The following is a 17343-nucleotide window of genomic DNA, read 5'->3' on the forward strand; positions in this document are numbered from 1 at the left end:
ATTACATATATATATGTATATGTTAGGCTGAGTATATAGCTCTTTAGGAGACTGGTTTTGTTGCATGCACAAAGTGGGTTCTGTGGCCAGTACTGACAGAAAAGGGGGGAAAAAGGAGAAAAAATGATCCCAAAATAATTTTTTATGTTTTTTCTATAAAAATTGTAAAAGACAACAACAAAAAGCCTCAAATAGGAAAAAGTATCAGGTTTATTACTCATTTTTTATTCTATCAGTTTTACATGGATATTTTTTTTATTTCTGTGTACTTTCTCATATATATATTCAGTAGTAGTTATGATTATTTTTAAAATAAAATCGATCATATTATTGCTCTGGAGGCAAACAGTAATTTCAGTCATTAGTGTCCTCAATTACTACATTTTTAGAAAACAGACACTTTTTCTTCTTTTACCAGCTGAACATGGGTTAGTTTACTTGGGACTACAGTAAGAAAGGAATACTCACTGGATATTTTCAACAATATAAATTTACTTTACCAGATTTTTTTTTTTTTACTTTACCAGAATCTCAAGGTCCAAGATCAAAGTATCAGTGAAATTCTGCATCCCTTCCCGGACATTGTAGATGTGACCTCCTCTACTTGTGCAGTGCATGGTCTTCCCTCTCAGACTGTCTGTCTTCACCATGTTGAATTACGGCTTCTGATAATAACTTAATTCTTTAAATACCTTTTGTCCACTTACAGTCATATACTAAGGGTCTTGGAAATTTTAAATATAAATTTCTAGGAGTACACAACTCATAACAGGATATTAGTAGTCCATTGAACTGTTTATTATAGCACTTTACAAGTTCAGTTGGACACATTCTGATTTTAAAACACATTAACCGGTAATGTGTTAATGCTTTACTTATTAAGTTTCTCCTGAGGAAACTCTACCTGGAAGAGAATTACCTTCTCATGGGAGCTACAGCAGTTGTTCAGAGTCACTTACAGGGAATTTGCCTAGATCACTCTGTAGCTTATTGGAGACATAAAGCCTTTAAAGACAACACATATATGAATTCCATTGTATATCTTAAAATAGTATCTGGATACTAGGTAATTGAATTATTTCCAAAGAGATAAAATTAATAATGTTCTGCAGTCATTTCCTCAAACACAAAGATTTGGGTAATTAACCTGTGAAGTATCTGTATGTAAAAAGCAATATTTAAAATAATTATTTTCAGAATTTTCATTTTTGAATTATGATAATCTATTGATGTCATCATTGTCTGTTTGAACAACAAAAGTAGCAGCTTCTCAGGTTCTTTGTAGCCATACAATGTTTAATCACCTTAGAGTTTTACATTATCATAGAGATACTGGATTGTGTGTAGTACACGGCCTACAGCTGACAGAAGCATGATTCTGCAATGATTGCACTAGCGGAGTTACAAAAGCCATCCTAAGCATCCAGTGTTAATCCCAAACAAGTAGCTCCTACCGACTGAGTGTCTGAGGCTATACTTCTTTCCAGCATGCATGATAAATTCACAGTATCTTTGTCTCTGTTTGCTAATTTCAGTTTAATTAACTTTATGAAGACCCACTCAGCTCTTTCGTAAAACCTGTTCCAAAGGAATATTGTCCTAACTGCCATTAGATAGTGTCAAAAGAATGAACTAAGTAACTACTTTTTCAGCCTATAAAGGAAAAGTTTTTAAAAGTGAACCATGTTCAATAAAACCTATTTTGGGTAAATTATTAAGCGAATGTTAATATACAAAAGTACACTCTAGTAATGATTTAATGTACTTTATAACTATATGTATAAAGAAACTTTTTATTGACTATTTAGCACCTACTCGCCAGAGACTCCAGTTCAGAGAGATTCACTTGTCTTTCCCTCCTGAGTACTGGGATTTAAAGTGTGCACCACCACCCATTAACTAAAAGAAAATATTTTTACATTAACTATGCATATATTTTTGGTAACCATTTTATACTATACTCTGCCTACAATTATTTTGTATATAAATTGTATCAAAACACAACAAGCAAGCATTTTAAAGGTTATAATAACTAAAGCAACAAAGAATTTAAACCCACATTGTATAAATGATATCACTTCTCCAAAATTGGTAGCAATCTAGGCTTAAGACTCATACATTCATCACTGTGACTAAAATTGAGATTTATTGGTGTAAGCAGTGAGTATAATACCTTAAAAACAAAAAAATGCTATATCATGAGACAAACAGAATTTTTACCAAAATTAGTAAAATGTGTTTTGTACTTAACATCAGGATTAAATTGGTGAAACAACTAAAATATAGGTCATTACACAATGGAGAGGCTGTTGTAGATGAGCTTCAACACCACAGGGTAAACTGAAGCCATGTGTAGAGTTGGCGACTAATCGCCCAGAAAACTTCTGAGGGTACAAAGCTTGAGCCTCTAGGCCAGAACTGATTGCAACTGGTTGGGGCCTGCTGACATTGAAGGGAGGGAGAGAGGAAACATACACACACACACACACACACACACACACACACACACACACACACTGGGTAGATGGAGCAAACTCCAAAGAGGGGCTCCAACAACTTTTATTTTTCTCCCTTAGCTTATATATGCCAGCAAAATCTTTTAAGCAGTATAAAAATTACAATGTCATTATATTCTGTTTTCATTAAGTGAATGAATAAACTAAGTATATGTAGAAAAAAAAGATGTTCCTTAATACTCTCACATAATCAAATGTTTTATGTATTCAGGAAAAACAAATATGAAAATCAAATTATTCTAAAAAAATCCATATACAGTTGTAGCTAAGCAACTTGTTATGATTAACAAAGTGGAAGCAGGCAAGGTAATTTTCTCAGCCAGTTTCTCTTTGCTGGCAGGCTGCAATTGTTGGTTACAAAGATAGAATCAATTATTTATTTTTAAAAGCCTATAAAAATCTTAAAAGAATCACAAAACTAAACTTTTATGTAAAAACCAGTCATTTCTGCTCTAAATCCTCAAGGTGCACGTTTATGCATTAACAATTTTTTATTAAATCCTATCAGGAAGCTGAAGGCAAAAGTGGGTGCAAGAAATTAATCATCACCTTGAACACCAGACCAGGTTCAGTGAGAGAGTCATATCTGTGCTAATTTCAGATATTGCACTTGCTCCCTGACCTAAAAATGTTTCTAGCCCAATTTTAAGGAGTATACCTTTCTGAACTTCAAATTGTTCCTCAAGATTTTCTACATCAGAGCCACTGACAAAAGCATCTTAACCTGACCTTACTATTTTCCCATTGTTAGCAGTGTACATCTGCAGGTTCTTTAAAAGGATGATGGTTGAATCATTAATCTGCTCCAGCAGCAATGCTCGAAAGAAATCAGGCATTGTTACTGTGAGAGCCAGATACACTGCCCAGTGAGGGGCTGGAAGCCCCCTTAGAGTTTTCATACAGCTCATTCATATATTATGAGGGATGTGGTGACTGCAAGGACAGCAAGCAGAGCTGTGCTCCGTAACAGCATGGAGTCCTCAGGACATGGAGACCTCGGGTTATGCCTTTCTGAGGCACCCATCGTGGTTATGGTAACCAGTGGGCCGCATTCCATGACTTCTGGAGCTGTTTTGCTGTTCCCTCTGTATGGGCCTTGACAGGAGACAGTTAGATTAGGATCTACAGTTTATAAATTTTAGATTACCATGCAACAGTTCTTAAAGCACAGATTCTATGTTTGCTTTACATGATTAATTATCTTGTGGATACATACTGCTCTTCTGCAAACATGGTGTTTCTTGTTTACTTTTTTCTCATTCATTGAAACACAAGCAGTTATTCTCAGGTGTTGAGTTTATTATTAGTTAGGAGGTATTTGTTCTGGATGGTCAAAGTCTATGAGTGCTCTGTGGGAGGTATGTTATTTTCAAGGGCTTTTGAGCAGTAAACTACATGGTCACTGGGAAAGTTTGAGGTAAGAGTACAGAGATTGAAGAATAAATATTAAAAAGCTTGTATTCCAAGCATGATATGCTAAGCACTGAGACACAGTTGTGTTGAAGTGCTTACTCTCTTTACAAAGTGACAAATATAAGCCAGATCATGATTGATTACATGTAGAGTGATCAAAGCTGGAGGTTAGGTCACTAGGTCACTACTGACAGGAGCACTTAAGTCTGACGAAGATATTTTGACTTCCTCCCTTCCTGTCTGTGTACTCTTGAACTCCTTCATCTGTTACTGCTGTGGTAAAGATTTCAAGTACTATATTGAATAGGTATGGGAAAGGTGAACAGCCTTGTCTTGTTTCTAATTTTATTGGAATTGCTTTGATTTTCTCTATAGTTAGGGCGAGTTTGCCTCTATAATGTATGCCTCTTGTATTCTTATTTTCTCCTGGACCTTTATCATGAACGAATATTGGATTTTGTAAAAGACTTTTATGCATGCAAAAAGATGCTTAATTTTTGTCTTTCAGTCTGTTTATATGATGGATTAAATTTATTGATTTTATATTTTATATAATTTATATATTTTATGTAATAAATTGAGATGTTTCGGCATTAACTCTGAAAATCTGGTAGAATTTTGCACTAAAAACATTTGGCCCTGGTCTTTCTTACTGCTGTTGGAAGATTTTTAATTAGTGCTTCTATTTCACTAGGGATTATAAGTCTGTTAAAATGTATAGTCTGGTCTTTATTTAACTTTTGTAGGTGGTATGTATCAAGAAAATTATCCATTTCTTTTAATTTTTCCTATTTGTTTAATTGCATGTTTTCAAAATATGTCCTTATGAGTCTCTGAATTTCTTCAGTGTCTATTGACGTGTATGCTTTTCATCTCTATTTTTGTTATTTGGATCTTCCTCCTCTGCCTTGACTAAAATTCAATCCTTCAAAGTCTAAATCTTCACCAATATGATGGCCTTTGTATTATTCCTTAAACACATTTTTGTTTTAAGGCTTTCTTCTGGATGTTACTCCATTTTCCTTGTATGTGCTTCCTTCCAAATGTCTTTTTAAAATCTGCTCAGAAACAAAGAAATTTTTCGTGGTGTGTAACTTGTACCTCTTTTGTACTTAAATTGTATCCTTTCCTCACTCTCAGCACTTTTAAGGCATTCAGAATTGCTCTTTTATTGTTCATATAGCACTTTCCAAAAATCTCATAGGCAATTGAATTCCATTATCTCAAAACATATCAAAGTATTTCATGTTCTCAATTTTTTTCATCTTCCCCATGACAAACAGCACATAAGCCCCCACAAAGGCTGACAAAAAGTCCAACTTCATTTTATCTCAAATGCCGAGTAATACACCTGCCATATGTTACACAGTAACATTGTCAGCAAGGATTACTGTTTTATACTTTTCTTTTATAGTTTTAGTTTGTATTTGAAAGTTCTCTCATACAGTATATTTAAATCATTTTCACTCCCCATTCTCACTTCCTTCCTTATCCTACTCTCTCCTTTCCCATCCAACTTCTGTTCTTTCTCTTTCTCTCAAAAAACAAACAGAAAACAACAAAATAAAAACTATCAAAACATACACACCAAAAACAAAACAAAAATGAATATTAATAAGCCAAAACAAAAAAAATGTATCAAACAAACAGAACCTCATATCCTCATGCTTTTTTTTTTTTGTTGTTGTTGTTGATGATCAACTACTCCTGGTCATGGGACTCGTCCTGGAGTGTAGTTGATGTATACAGTGACACTTGGAGAAAACGGATTTTCCCTTTCTCAACATATGTCAATTTCAAAGAACTTTTTGGCTAGGCATGTCACTTTGTAACTACTTTCCTTTCTCAGTGTTGGGATTTTTATCTGGTTTGAACCCATACAGATCTTGTTCACAGTCTCTGAATTTATGTGTATTTAGTGTTATTTTGGTTTTGTTGTTGTTGTTGTTTGGTTTTTGTTTTGTCTTTGAGACAGGGTTTCTCTGTGTAGCCTTGGCTGTCCTGGACTAACTTTGTAGACTAGGCTGGCCTCGAACTCACAGCGATCCGCCTGCCTCTGCCTCCTGAGTTCTGGGATTAAAGGCGTGCGCCACCAACTCCCGGCAGTATTTAGTGTTATTGTGTATAGATGACGCTGTTTCATTAAAGTCATCCATCACCTCTGGTTCTTAAAATTTTTGACCCTCTTGTGCATAGAGGAGCCTTGATGGAAGGGAAGGCCCCAAAGTATCTCATTGTCCTGTTGTAGGTCTCTTTATTAATTAATGTTTACTGCAAGAAGAAACTTGTCTGCTCTATAAGTATGTGTTATTAGAAGTATTTATATTATTATGGTTTTTAGTAGAATAATAGTATTTGGTTTTTCCCTAAGCCTATGTATCTAGTCTCAGGTTCTTCACCACTTTAGCAGTGTCAGGTATAAATGTCATCTCATGCAGCAGGCTTTAAATCTAATCTAAAGGTAGCTGGTTACTCCCATAACATCTGTGCCATATTGCCCCTATATATCTTACGTACAGGTCTTTTTTAAATCACAGGACATTTAACTGGGTAATACTGATTATTTTTCTCTTCCAGTAATATACACAAAAAAAATTAGCACCATGAATTCAAGTCAGTGGGTGAAGCTTCTAATGGGCAACAGTTCAATTCCTCCGAGTTCAGTCACATAAATAAGTAATCAATAGTCAGGTGGCAGCTTGTGATGGTCCTGTAACAATCATATAAATGAGAAAATCTTTCATTCCTGTTTTACAGGTGAGGAAACTGAATCCTAGGTTAGTTATGAAACATGGCTATTGCATACTGCTTGTTATAGAATCACAGTTTCTTTAATAATAAAGATATGGAACTTTTCTTGAAGATGGGTATTGTCCTCACTGCTGTATTCTTATAGGAGAAGCAGAATTTATATTTCATACTCTTCCACATTACATAAAGAATACTCATATATGTGGATTCATATTGATAGTGTACTAAATGAAAGCAAAGATTGGTATTGCTAATATTTAAATACATAGATTTAAAAACAGAAACATGTGCCAATACTGTACAGTCTCATTTGGCAGGTTAACAGGTTAGACCAATAACAGTCATCATTAGATATCTCTTGCAAAGGTATTGTCAACTCTGTGTTGTACAGATCTAATATCTCAATCCTTATTGGTGCCATTTTCATTTCCTAGTATCATTTATCATGCTATCGCACCATACTTCACATGAAATACCAAGGTAAAATCTGAAAAGCCAAAGGCTAGCGGTGGTATCCTTGCATATTGGTTAACCAGAATACAGTAGACCTTAGACAGCTGGGGGAAATGCATAATAGTGGATTTCCAACGCAGTGGTATTAGGTGAACTTTAAGAGGGATGCTCTTAAGACCATATTAAAGATGTCTCAAGAGTATAACTTAAAGTTACCTGAATTACTACAATAGAGGACTTGCCATAGCAAATCATCCAGCCTGATGTAATAGGACAAATACTCAGACATATATTGCAATTAGTGAGGTGGTGGACAACAGTGAGTACAGATCTAAGTAATGATCCATCTAACTGTTACTATAAAAGATTTGCTATTAAGGGATAACTTGCCTGACCACCCAGCCATTTTCATTATACTGTGCCCATAGAGAATTATCAAAACACTGTGAGGGGAGTACTGAGAGTAAGGCAGTCATCCATATTTATAGCTACATGAGAAAAGGGAGATAAAAGTATAGGAATTTGGTTCAGGGGTATTTTGCTTGGTAGACACTTGGTTCCCCCTGGGATGGAAGGACAGACAAAAGTTCTCAATTTTTTGTTGTTTTCTGTAATAAAAGTTGTTAAAACTAAAAATTTAATTAATTATACTTGGCATAAATACTTGATGTAACAAAGCTATAACAGCATTTACATTATTGATTACATAGTCACAGTATGTAACTGTGTACTGTTACTAAATACTATTAATACTAACTAAATACTGTTAGCTATTTAGTTAGTAAAATGAAAAGGAACATAATGACCCTGATTTTAATTAACACCAGTAAAGAAATTTCTATAAAAGCGTGTGATGCATTTCAGATTTTCTTTTGTTACTGAGTAAAATGAAACCTGTAAGTATAGAAAAGTGTTACTAACAATTTTTTTTTCTGTTCAAACTCTTTGGAGGAAAGTGACTCAAAGAATAACCTTTGAGTCTGTGCTTTTACTTGAAGCTTCCTTACTCTGATGATGCTTTCTTTCTCTCGTCTCTCATCTGTAGACTTCGGTTTTCTCATGATTGTAGCTCCTGTTTTGTTCAAAAGGAAGAAGTGGTTCTTTAAAGTTAGCTCATTTCTCCAGCTATTCCCCAGCACCTTTAGCCCAGGGTGTTTTATGTTTTCCCCAGAGTTTGCTAGCCCTGCCTGTCGCTGTTGACTATCTCAGGAGACACAGGCTTCCAGCTCTCTGAGCTGAGTCTGCTTATAATCTCTCCTGCACTGTTTCTTTGTTGTTGGCTTTGCTTTCTTTTTTCTCACACTTCAGGTAGAGCTAGTCTGTTTCTGCAGTTTAGGTAAAGGAGTGATAGTTCTTTACTTCCATATGTAGGTCAACACACTATGTAGTGGGAACAGCATTAGACCCTGCCTGACCTGGAACAAGAGCTAAATTGACACTGTATTTCTTTAAGTCTTCATCCATAGTAGGCTTGATTTCTGATGCCCATGATTTTCACTTTGTCTCTTACACTGTGCTAGAACATGTAAATGCTGAACACGATGATGGAAAGCAGACATTTTGGAGACATGTTAATGTTGTCTGTTGAGATTTATGCTGGTTTCATGTCAACTTGATAAAAGCTGGAGTCATCTTAGAGGGGGGAACTGCAGTTGAGAAAATGCCCTCCTAGAGATCCAGCCTAGAAAGCATTTTCTTAGTTAGTGATTGATGGAGGAGCGCCCAGCCCATTGTGGGTGGTCCATTCCTAGGCAGGTGGTCCGGGGTTCTATAAGAAAGCAAGCTGAGCAAACCAGTAAGCAACACCCTTTTATGACCTCTTCATCAGCTTTGGCCTCCAGTTCCCTGCCCTGTTTCAGTTCTTGTCCTTATGTCCTATGGAAGTGTAAGCCAAATAAAACCTTTCCTCTCCAACTTGACTTTTGGTAATGGTGTTTCACTGAAGCAATGAAAACCTTAACATTATCTCCCTGATTAGTGTCACAAAGTTTCCTACAGTTGTTTCTGTTTAGTTCACAACCATTACTCTATATTAACTCTAAGTTACTGCATTTGCAAAGACAGTTCTTTATTGTGTTAAAGAACACACTGGTAAAACGTTTCTTCTGAGCTTCTAACCTTTCTAAACTACATGATTACAACATTGTCACTTTCCAGAAAGTCTCCAATAAAATGAAATGCAAATTCTGGTCTACCGCCACCTGTTTCTTATATCCTCTATTCTATGTATAAAAACATATATAAGAAAGTATCTCAGGTTAATTTGATGCACACATATTTGAGACTTCTTTTGAGAAATACCAGCTTAAGGTAAGTGGTCAGCCTTTTTAGTCATCAATAGGATGTTAAGGAACCATTTGGGAGTGTGCCTGAACTGAGTAAATCTTTTAACAACCCACTGTAGGTCATGTAAGGAGTTTATCTCGGAAAAGTAATAAAAAGTGCCTCTAAATTTTAGGTAACAGTAGATTCCAGGTTATTGCTAAGAGTTGACAGTTACAAAGTACTTCTAGTGGCAAGTAATTGAAGGTAATCATAGTTTTCATGAACATCCTATATCATTTTTAGTTTGAGCCAATTATTTAATAAAATACATAAAAAGCTCAAGCACAAGGTATGAACAACCTCTAGAGAAATCCAACACTGAAGGTAGATAATACCTGTTTGTACCCCTGTTTTTAAACAAACCCAGAAGGATTTGTTAGCCATTTTATCATCTACAGCTCATCTGCTCTGCAATGTAGCTGCCTCTAAAAACTAATCCTGCCTAGAGAAGTTGATATAATTTGAGGAATACAAAGATGGCTCCAAGGAGAGGACTAAAAAATGTGGCTATAGGAGACAAAGGAACCTTTTGCTAGAAAAGCAGTGAGGGGTTTCAGCTTATTTTGCATAGTGCTCTTGGTGACCCCGTGCATCCTCACCCCTGCCTGCTTGCATGCCTTCAGACCTTTCTTCTTTCCTCTCTTTCTTCTTTCAGACTGTTTCATGTGTTTACATGCTTTTTATTAAAGACTCAGTTGGTTCTGCCTTAGGCAGGATATAGTTAGACACAGTGGGGCATTCTTAGGCCACCTTGAAAGTTTTTAATAATACTAACACTAAGTGCCATCACTTTTCTCTTCTGTCTTTACAGAACAAAACTATCCATTGTGGCTCTTAGTAACTATTCTGAGAAACTGCAAAAAGAAATATTTCTCTTATGTATTCTGAATAACTTGGTACAGAAAAGAATTTCAAGACAAGAGTGTTATTCCACAACATCTCTACTAGATGGTAGTTAGGGTTGCTGTCTTAAAGTGGAATTAACAAAAGATGTCCTCTAAATTGCGTTCTTCACTCAAGTTTATATGACAATATTTAGAAATTGTGTTTTCTGGAAGTAGAGGTGGAAAGGTCCTAAAGAAAGGACCTTTATCTTACAGGCGTGGTGGCTCTATGACAAGAAAGGATGACAACCACCCCTCCCCACCAACTGACAGTTCACCAGGGAATTCACTGTTGTGCTTTACTAGAGATGTGCTTGGAGTTTGAATGTGTGAGCTTAAGAGCTTAGGATGCCTAATGTATGTTAATTGCTCAGTAAACAAATCAAATTAATGCTAGTTAATTAAATCCTAAAATCTCAAGTTGTTTCTGGTCTTAAAGTAATTTTGAAGAAAATAAAACACAAATGAATAAAGATCAAGATTTCTGAGTTCACCTTTTTAAAAAATTATTACTTTAGGTTTTTTGAGGCAGGGTTTCTCTGTAGAGCCTTGGCTATCTTGGAATTGCTTTGTAGACCATACTGGCCTCGAACTCAACTGAGATCTACCTGCCTCTGTCTCCCAGAGTGCTAGAACTACAGGGGTGTGCCACTGCACCCACCTTGAGTTTCATCTTTTAGTATTATCAGCTAACCCACTAATTCTATATATGAAAAAATACTTAATAATTATAATATAATTATAATTATAAGTAAATACTTATTAATTGTAAGTATTTAACATACTGATTTAATGTGTATAAGTTAGAAGCTATTTTAGTGATGCCTGCTTGAGTATTTTTACTTGTTATAGAGAGATAGATACTATATTCATAACTTAATAGAACTTTTTAAAGTTATTGAACATTAATAGTTTGTTTTCTCTTTCTAAAGTAGAGATAACTGAGTTTAATTGGTGTGTTTATTCAAGGTACACAGCTAGTTGCAGAGTCAAAGTATTCTGTGGTGCTACAGGTACTACACATCCATTATGGTGAATTAATAACCCTAAGGCCCACACACATGTGTTGTGTTGTTGTGTTGTGTTGTCCTTCTCTTTCTTTCTTTCTTTTCTTTCTTTCCTCTAGTTGTACATACAAATTGTGATTAAACACAAGTCTTAGGTGTTGTGAGTGGAAACAGAAAGTGGATTTTATAGAAAGATATTTCTTGCACACCTTGGAAAGCATTGAAGATTCTGAGCAAGGTAATGATAGGATCTGATGTGATTTAAACAGGATTAATTTGACTGACAAACGGACTGATAGCCTAGAGGCAAAGAAAATGAAGGAGTCTTTGCAATAAGCTCTGCAAGAGGTGATGATTACTTGACTGACAGTAAATCTTAAACTTTATTCCTTAGGCACCAATGCCCGGTCTTCCTGTAAGTGCTGACAAACACTGAATTGGCAATGACCTTAAAAGTAGAGCCCATGGTAATTTCTGAATGAGGAGAAGACAGGGAAAAGGAATGCAAGGACGACTTTTGGGTCTTAGCCTAAACAATTGGAGAAATCAAGTTGCCGGCCCCAGAGATAAGAGAAGCTGCATGTTCTGGAGTGACAAGGAAAGTGTTTCACAAGTTTGTGTTCAGTCCTTGTGTTTCAGTCCTGCGGGTGGAGTCTGGAGGTAGCTGAGCACTGAAGGCAAGGACTGTCATGACCCTGAGAAGTAAAGTAGCAGAATGACTAAAAGGACAGGTGATCCAGTGGAGCAGCTTCCAGAAGGAGCGAGGGAAGTCAGCTTGAAAATGACCACAGGGCTTGGCGGTGAAAATTCCTGAGTGACCCTAACAAGCACCACTGGAGAAAGTCTGTAGCTTAGAGCAAGCAGGGAAGTTTTTAAACCATTCATTTGAATTTTTTTCTGAATTTCTTCTCATGCTTCTAAAATAGGCAGAGTGCCTTGCAGTTGTTACATAACTTTGGGCATATTATCCTACATTGATATATTATGGTATTTTAGGCAATTATATAAATACTGACTTTAATTTCTAAAAGTTTTAATGGTTGCTTATCTGACTGCCAAATAAGGATTAATGTTTAAAGGAATTTAATCATTGTTGGTATCATGTAGATAATTACTTGTTGTACAGTGTTGAGCAAAGAATTTTTTATTGAAAAATAAAATAATTCATATTACATCTCAATTGCTATCCCATCCCCTGTATCCTCCCATTCCTCCCTCCCTCCCTCCTGCTTTCACCCCATTCCCCTTCCCTATGACTGTGACTGAGGGGGACCTCCTCCCCCTGAATATGATGCTAGGGTATCAAGTCTCTTCTTGGTAGTCGGCTATCCTTCTTCCCAGTGCCATTGGGCCTCCCCATCAAGGGGACATGGCCAAATATGGGGCACCAGAGTTCATGTGAAAGTCAGTCCCCAGTCTCCACTTAACTGTGAAGAATGTCCTGTCCCTTGGCTAGATCTGGGTAGGGGTTTGATGATGACTGCATGTATTGTCCTTGGTTGGTGCCATAGATCAAGCAGAACTGCTGGGCCCAGATACGCCCATCATAGTGTTCTTCTTGTAGGTTTCTAGGACCCTTTGGATCCATCTATTTCCCTATCTCCTTTATTTCTCTCACTTTAGGAGGTCTTCACCTTTATCCCACTTTCCTGGTAAGTGTAGACTTTCATGAGACTTGCCCCTTGGGCTAGTGTCCAATTATAAGTGAGTATATACTATTTGAGTCTCTCTGTTTCTGGATTAGCTCACTCATTATGATCATTTCTAGTTCAATCCATTTGTCCACAAATTTCAGAAATTCCTTGTTTTTAATAGCCGAGTAATATTCCATAGTGTATATGTACCACAGTTTCTTTATCCATTCTTCTACTCAGGGACACTTAGGCTGTTTCCGTGTTTTGGCTATTATGAATAAGGCTGCTATGAACATGGTTGAGCATATGTCCCTGTTGTATGCTGGAGCATCTTCTGGGTATATTCCAAGGAGTGGACTAGCTGGGTCTTGAGGAAGCCCTATTCCCAGTTTTCTGAGATAGCGCCTGACATTTCCAAAGTTCCTGCACTAGTCTGCATTCCCACCAGCAATGAAGGAGTGTTCCTCTCTCCCCACATCCTCACCAGCATGTGGTGTCGCTTGAATTTTTGATCTTAGCCATTCTGATGGGTGTAAGATGGAATCTCAGAGTTGTTTTGATTTGCATTTCTCTGATGACTAAGGAGGTTGAGCATTTAAGTGTTTCTCAGCCATTTGATAGTCCTCAGTTGAGAATTCTCTGTTTAATTCTGAGCCCCATTTCTCAATTGGGTTATTTGGTTTGGTGGTGTTTAATTTCTTGAGTTCTTTATATATTTTGGTTATTAGACCTTTGTCAGATGTAAGGTTGGTGAAGATCTTTTCCCAGTCTGTAGGCTGTTGCTTTGTTCTGTTGACAGTGTCTCTTGCCTATCGGAAGCTTCTCAGCCTCATGAGGTCCCATTTATTAATTGTTGACCTTAAGGCCTGGGGTGTTGGTGTTCTGTTCAGGAAGTTGTCTCCTGTGCCAATGTGTTCCAGGTTCTTCCCCACTTTTCCTTTAAACGATTTAGTGTCTCTGGTTTGACGTTTAGGTCTTTAATCCACTTGGACTTGAGTTTTGTGCATGGTGACAAATATAGGTCCACTTGCATTTTTCTACATGTAGACATCCAGTTAGACCAGCACCATTTGTTGAAGATGCTATCCTTTTTCCAGTGAATGGATTTGGCTTCTTTGTCAAAAATTAAGTGACCATATGTGTATGGATTCATTTCTAGGTCTTCAATTTGATTTCATTGATCCACTGGCCTATTGGCTGTGCCAGTACCATGCCGTTCTAATTACTGTGAGCAAAGATTTCTATGTTCCATTTTATCATAGGGAGGTGACATGCAACTCTTTATTTGGTTGTTAAGAGATTAAAACTGGGAATTATACATGTTTATCACACATTGAGCAAATAACAACATAGCATAATTGAATAAAAGCCCAGGTTTTGAATCACAAAGGCCAAAGTTTAATTCCTAAAGCTTGTGAAAACCTGGAGATTTTTTTTTCACTTTTCATCTATGAAATGGCTGTAATAAAATATTGTACTGATATTATAGGGCTTGTAAAATTGCTCTGTATGCTTCATGTAGAATTCTTAAGTGCCTCAGATAGAATGAGTGCCCCATAAATAATAGCCATTATTATACTGTTATGGATATAATTTTTAACCTTATGATTAAAAACGTAATGGTTTGTTGGTTGAGTCTTAGCGCTAGTTAGACCTGATGTCAAATATAATTTGAAGTATTTTATTTGCTTTGCTGTTTTTTTTTTTTAATAATTTAGCCACTGTTGTGTATTAGTGAGGATCAGTCCTTTATGGTTATAAAGGTATATATAACTTTGTCAAGGTTATACTAGTCTCCATATAAGAACAGAAATGAACATAAATGATAGCACTTTAGAACTCACCATGTGAATTAGAGGTGACTGATATAAGGACTTTCCTGAGACTGTGCTTAAAGAATAGGTGTGAACACAGCAATGCACCTACAGATGAGGCAGCTGGGCTGTTAAAGTGCTTAGTGAGTAGTAGAAACAAAGAAGGTTTAGATCAGGAGATGAGAGGATAGGCTGTTTGAGAGTGTGAGAGTAGAGCAGATGGCTCCACAAGTAAGAGCGCTTGCTGAGCATGTGTATTGACCTGAGCTTGAACCCTGAACCCCAAGCAAAGGTGGCACCGACTCCACCGAGCTGTCCTCTGACTCGCACAGGCATTCCCTGACACCTGTTCCCCACCACACATACCCCCCAGCACATTATCTGCACAAACGTCGATACATCATAAAATGCTGGATAAATTAGAATAAACTACCAAAAATGACATTGATGACAAAATGTAGGGTTTTTTTTTTCCTCTTAAGAAGCATCTGAGTTCCTGATTTTATTGATAATAGTGAATTTTCTTTTTCTTTTTTGGGTGTTTTTTTTTTTAATGTTTTGTTTTGTTGTTTTGTTTTTGTTTTTTTCCAAACAGGGTTTCTCTGTGTAGCCTTGGCTGTCTGGACTCGCTTTGTAGATCAGACTGGCCTTAAACTCACAGAGATCTGTCTGCACCTCCCTCCTGAGTGCTGGTATTAAAGGCATGTGCCACCATGCCTGGCCTCTGAATTTTCTCATAACTAATCCAGACATAGCACCAGAAAGGAATAATCTGATTCCTAGTTAAGTGTGCATCTAATTAACACAGAGAGAAGTCTGTTATGTTTTTTTTTTTTTGGTCACAAAACAAGATTAAACAAAATAAATTGTGGGACCTCTTTAAGTCAAATGGCACAATTATGTAATATGATGATGTAATTGTGATATAAAATGAGGCTTCTTATTTGTATTGCAAGGTGCTGTATTATTTTCTCCAACATGAAAAACTTAGACAAGAACTATTATTTAAAGTAACTACTGAGGAGAACTAATTCTTTGTGAGCACCAGCAGTAGTCAGTAGGAAGGGCAGGGAAACAAAACATTTGGAATGGCTTGTAAGAATAGACATATATATGAGAAGGCCATAATCAAATCTATTGTATTGTGTGCGAACTAAATATATTTAAGAGAACAACACAACTGCAGAAACCACCCAAGTTCCTAAGAGATTATAACAAATTGCTTCAGGATTAGTGGCCTGTGTGCCTTTTTAAAGTTGACTCCCTATTCCAAATGTTGGTAATGCAAGAAAGAATCGCTGAACATTTTGCAGGCTAATTTTAAAAAGATAAGAGACAGAAAACTTGCTTGTGTGATTGTTTCCTTATGGTGTCCATTCTCTCTACAAGAGACTCTGGTAGAGCCATTGTTCTATGTTTGTGTGTATGGTAAAGTTTTTAATAAGTAAATTTTATACATTGAGATGGCTTTTTAGATCAAGTTGTTTTCTAAAGTTTATAATAACATCAAAACTCTATAATCTATTTCCCGTTTACTAAAGTGTACTCAAAAGAATTATGAAGAGGAACTGAATTGGTAGGTGGTTGTAGGGGTTGTATCCTTGACAGAACTCTGAAGCAGTTACTTTCCTCCATCTGTGATTTTGTGCTTACTTTCTTCATTTACAGAGCTACATTCATGGAAGCAGCCAGGCTCAGTTTGTGGCAGAGTCACACATCATTCTGGTACTGAGTATCCTTTAAAATAACGAGGAATTGAAAAAGGTAAAGCAGAGATTCTTGTTAATAGATTGATATTTTTCTGGGAAAAAATATAAGAGTTTTAAGGTATATTATTTTTAAAACTTTCTAATTCCTATGTAATTACTTCCATTTGCACTATATTTTCCATCATTCTTTCATATTGGCTATTGAATGTTAAAGTATTGCTTTTATTCTGCATTGATGATTGCTGCCTATATTGTGTGTGGGGGGGGGGGTTGTTGCTGTAGGTCTGTACATACTTATATAATTTTCCTCTAATATGGGCTTGGTGGAAGGGCAGGGTGTGCATCTGATATACATAGTAGGGCACAGTATATTACTCTTGGTCTGTGTGGACTAGATGAAGGAGCTCACAGAACGTGTAGGGTTAAAAATGGAGATTAGTTTAATCTCCCATTTCTTTTCCTACTTGGAATGTCACTAGTGACAAATGGACACAGAAATACATTTTATTGGTCAAAATCACAGAAGACATAGGTGATCAGGAAATATAGCCTATTGAATCATCACAGGCATAAACCCCATATTAGAAAACGTTGAAATAATTTTATTCTTCCAAGATGAGATGGGACTCTTCTAGTTGTTCAGTTACAGGTTATCTTAAAAGGATACTGTCTATAGGCCTGAAGTTTTAATGCTTGCTTTATTATTCCAGGGAACTAAACTCTGTGTTTCTTTACTTTACCAAACTAAGTTGACTATCTTTTGCAGATGTTCAAGTCACAACCTTCTCTGTTGATGCTGCAGTTAGACCCATACATTGAGTTACAAGTAATTGCAGT

General features: G+C 36.4%; 1 protein-coding gene across 3 annotated transcripts in view; it reads left to right on the top strand.

Annotated features, from left to right (window-relative positions):
- Window positions 1–17343, top strand: part of TUSC3 (tumor suppressor candidate 3) — a 139977-nt gene that overhangs the window by 105808 nt on the left and 16826 nt on the right. For all 3 annotated transcript variants that reach the window (XM_084758265.1, XM_084758264.1, XM_084758263.1), the window contains one exon: window positions 16466–16529. In XM_084758265.1, the coding sequence (XP_084614391.1) occupies window positions 16466–16529 (64 nt within the window). The remainder of the gene's footprint in view (window positions 1–16465; window positions 16530–17343) is intronic.

Source organism: Acomys minous, assembly GCF_964271855.1.
Source record: "Acomys minous genome assembly, chromosome: 15".
Lineage (NCBI taxonomy): Eukaryota > Metazoa > Chordata > Mammalia > Rodentia > Muridae > Acomys > Acomys minous.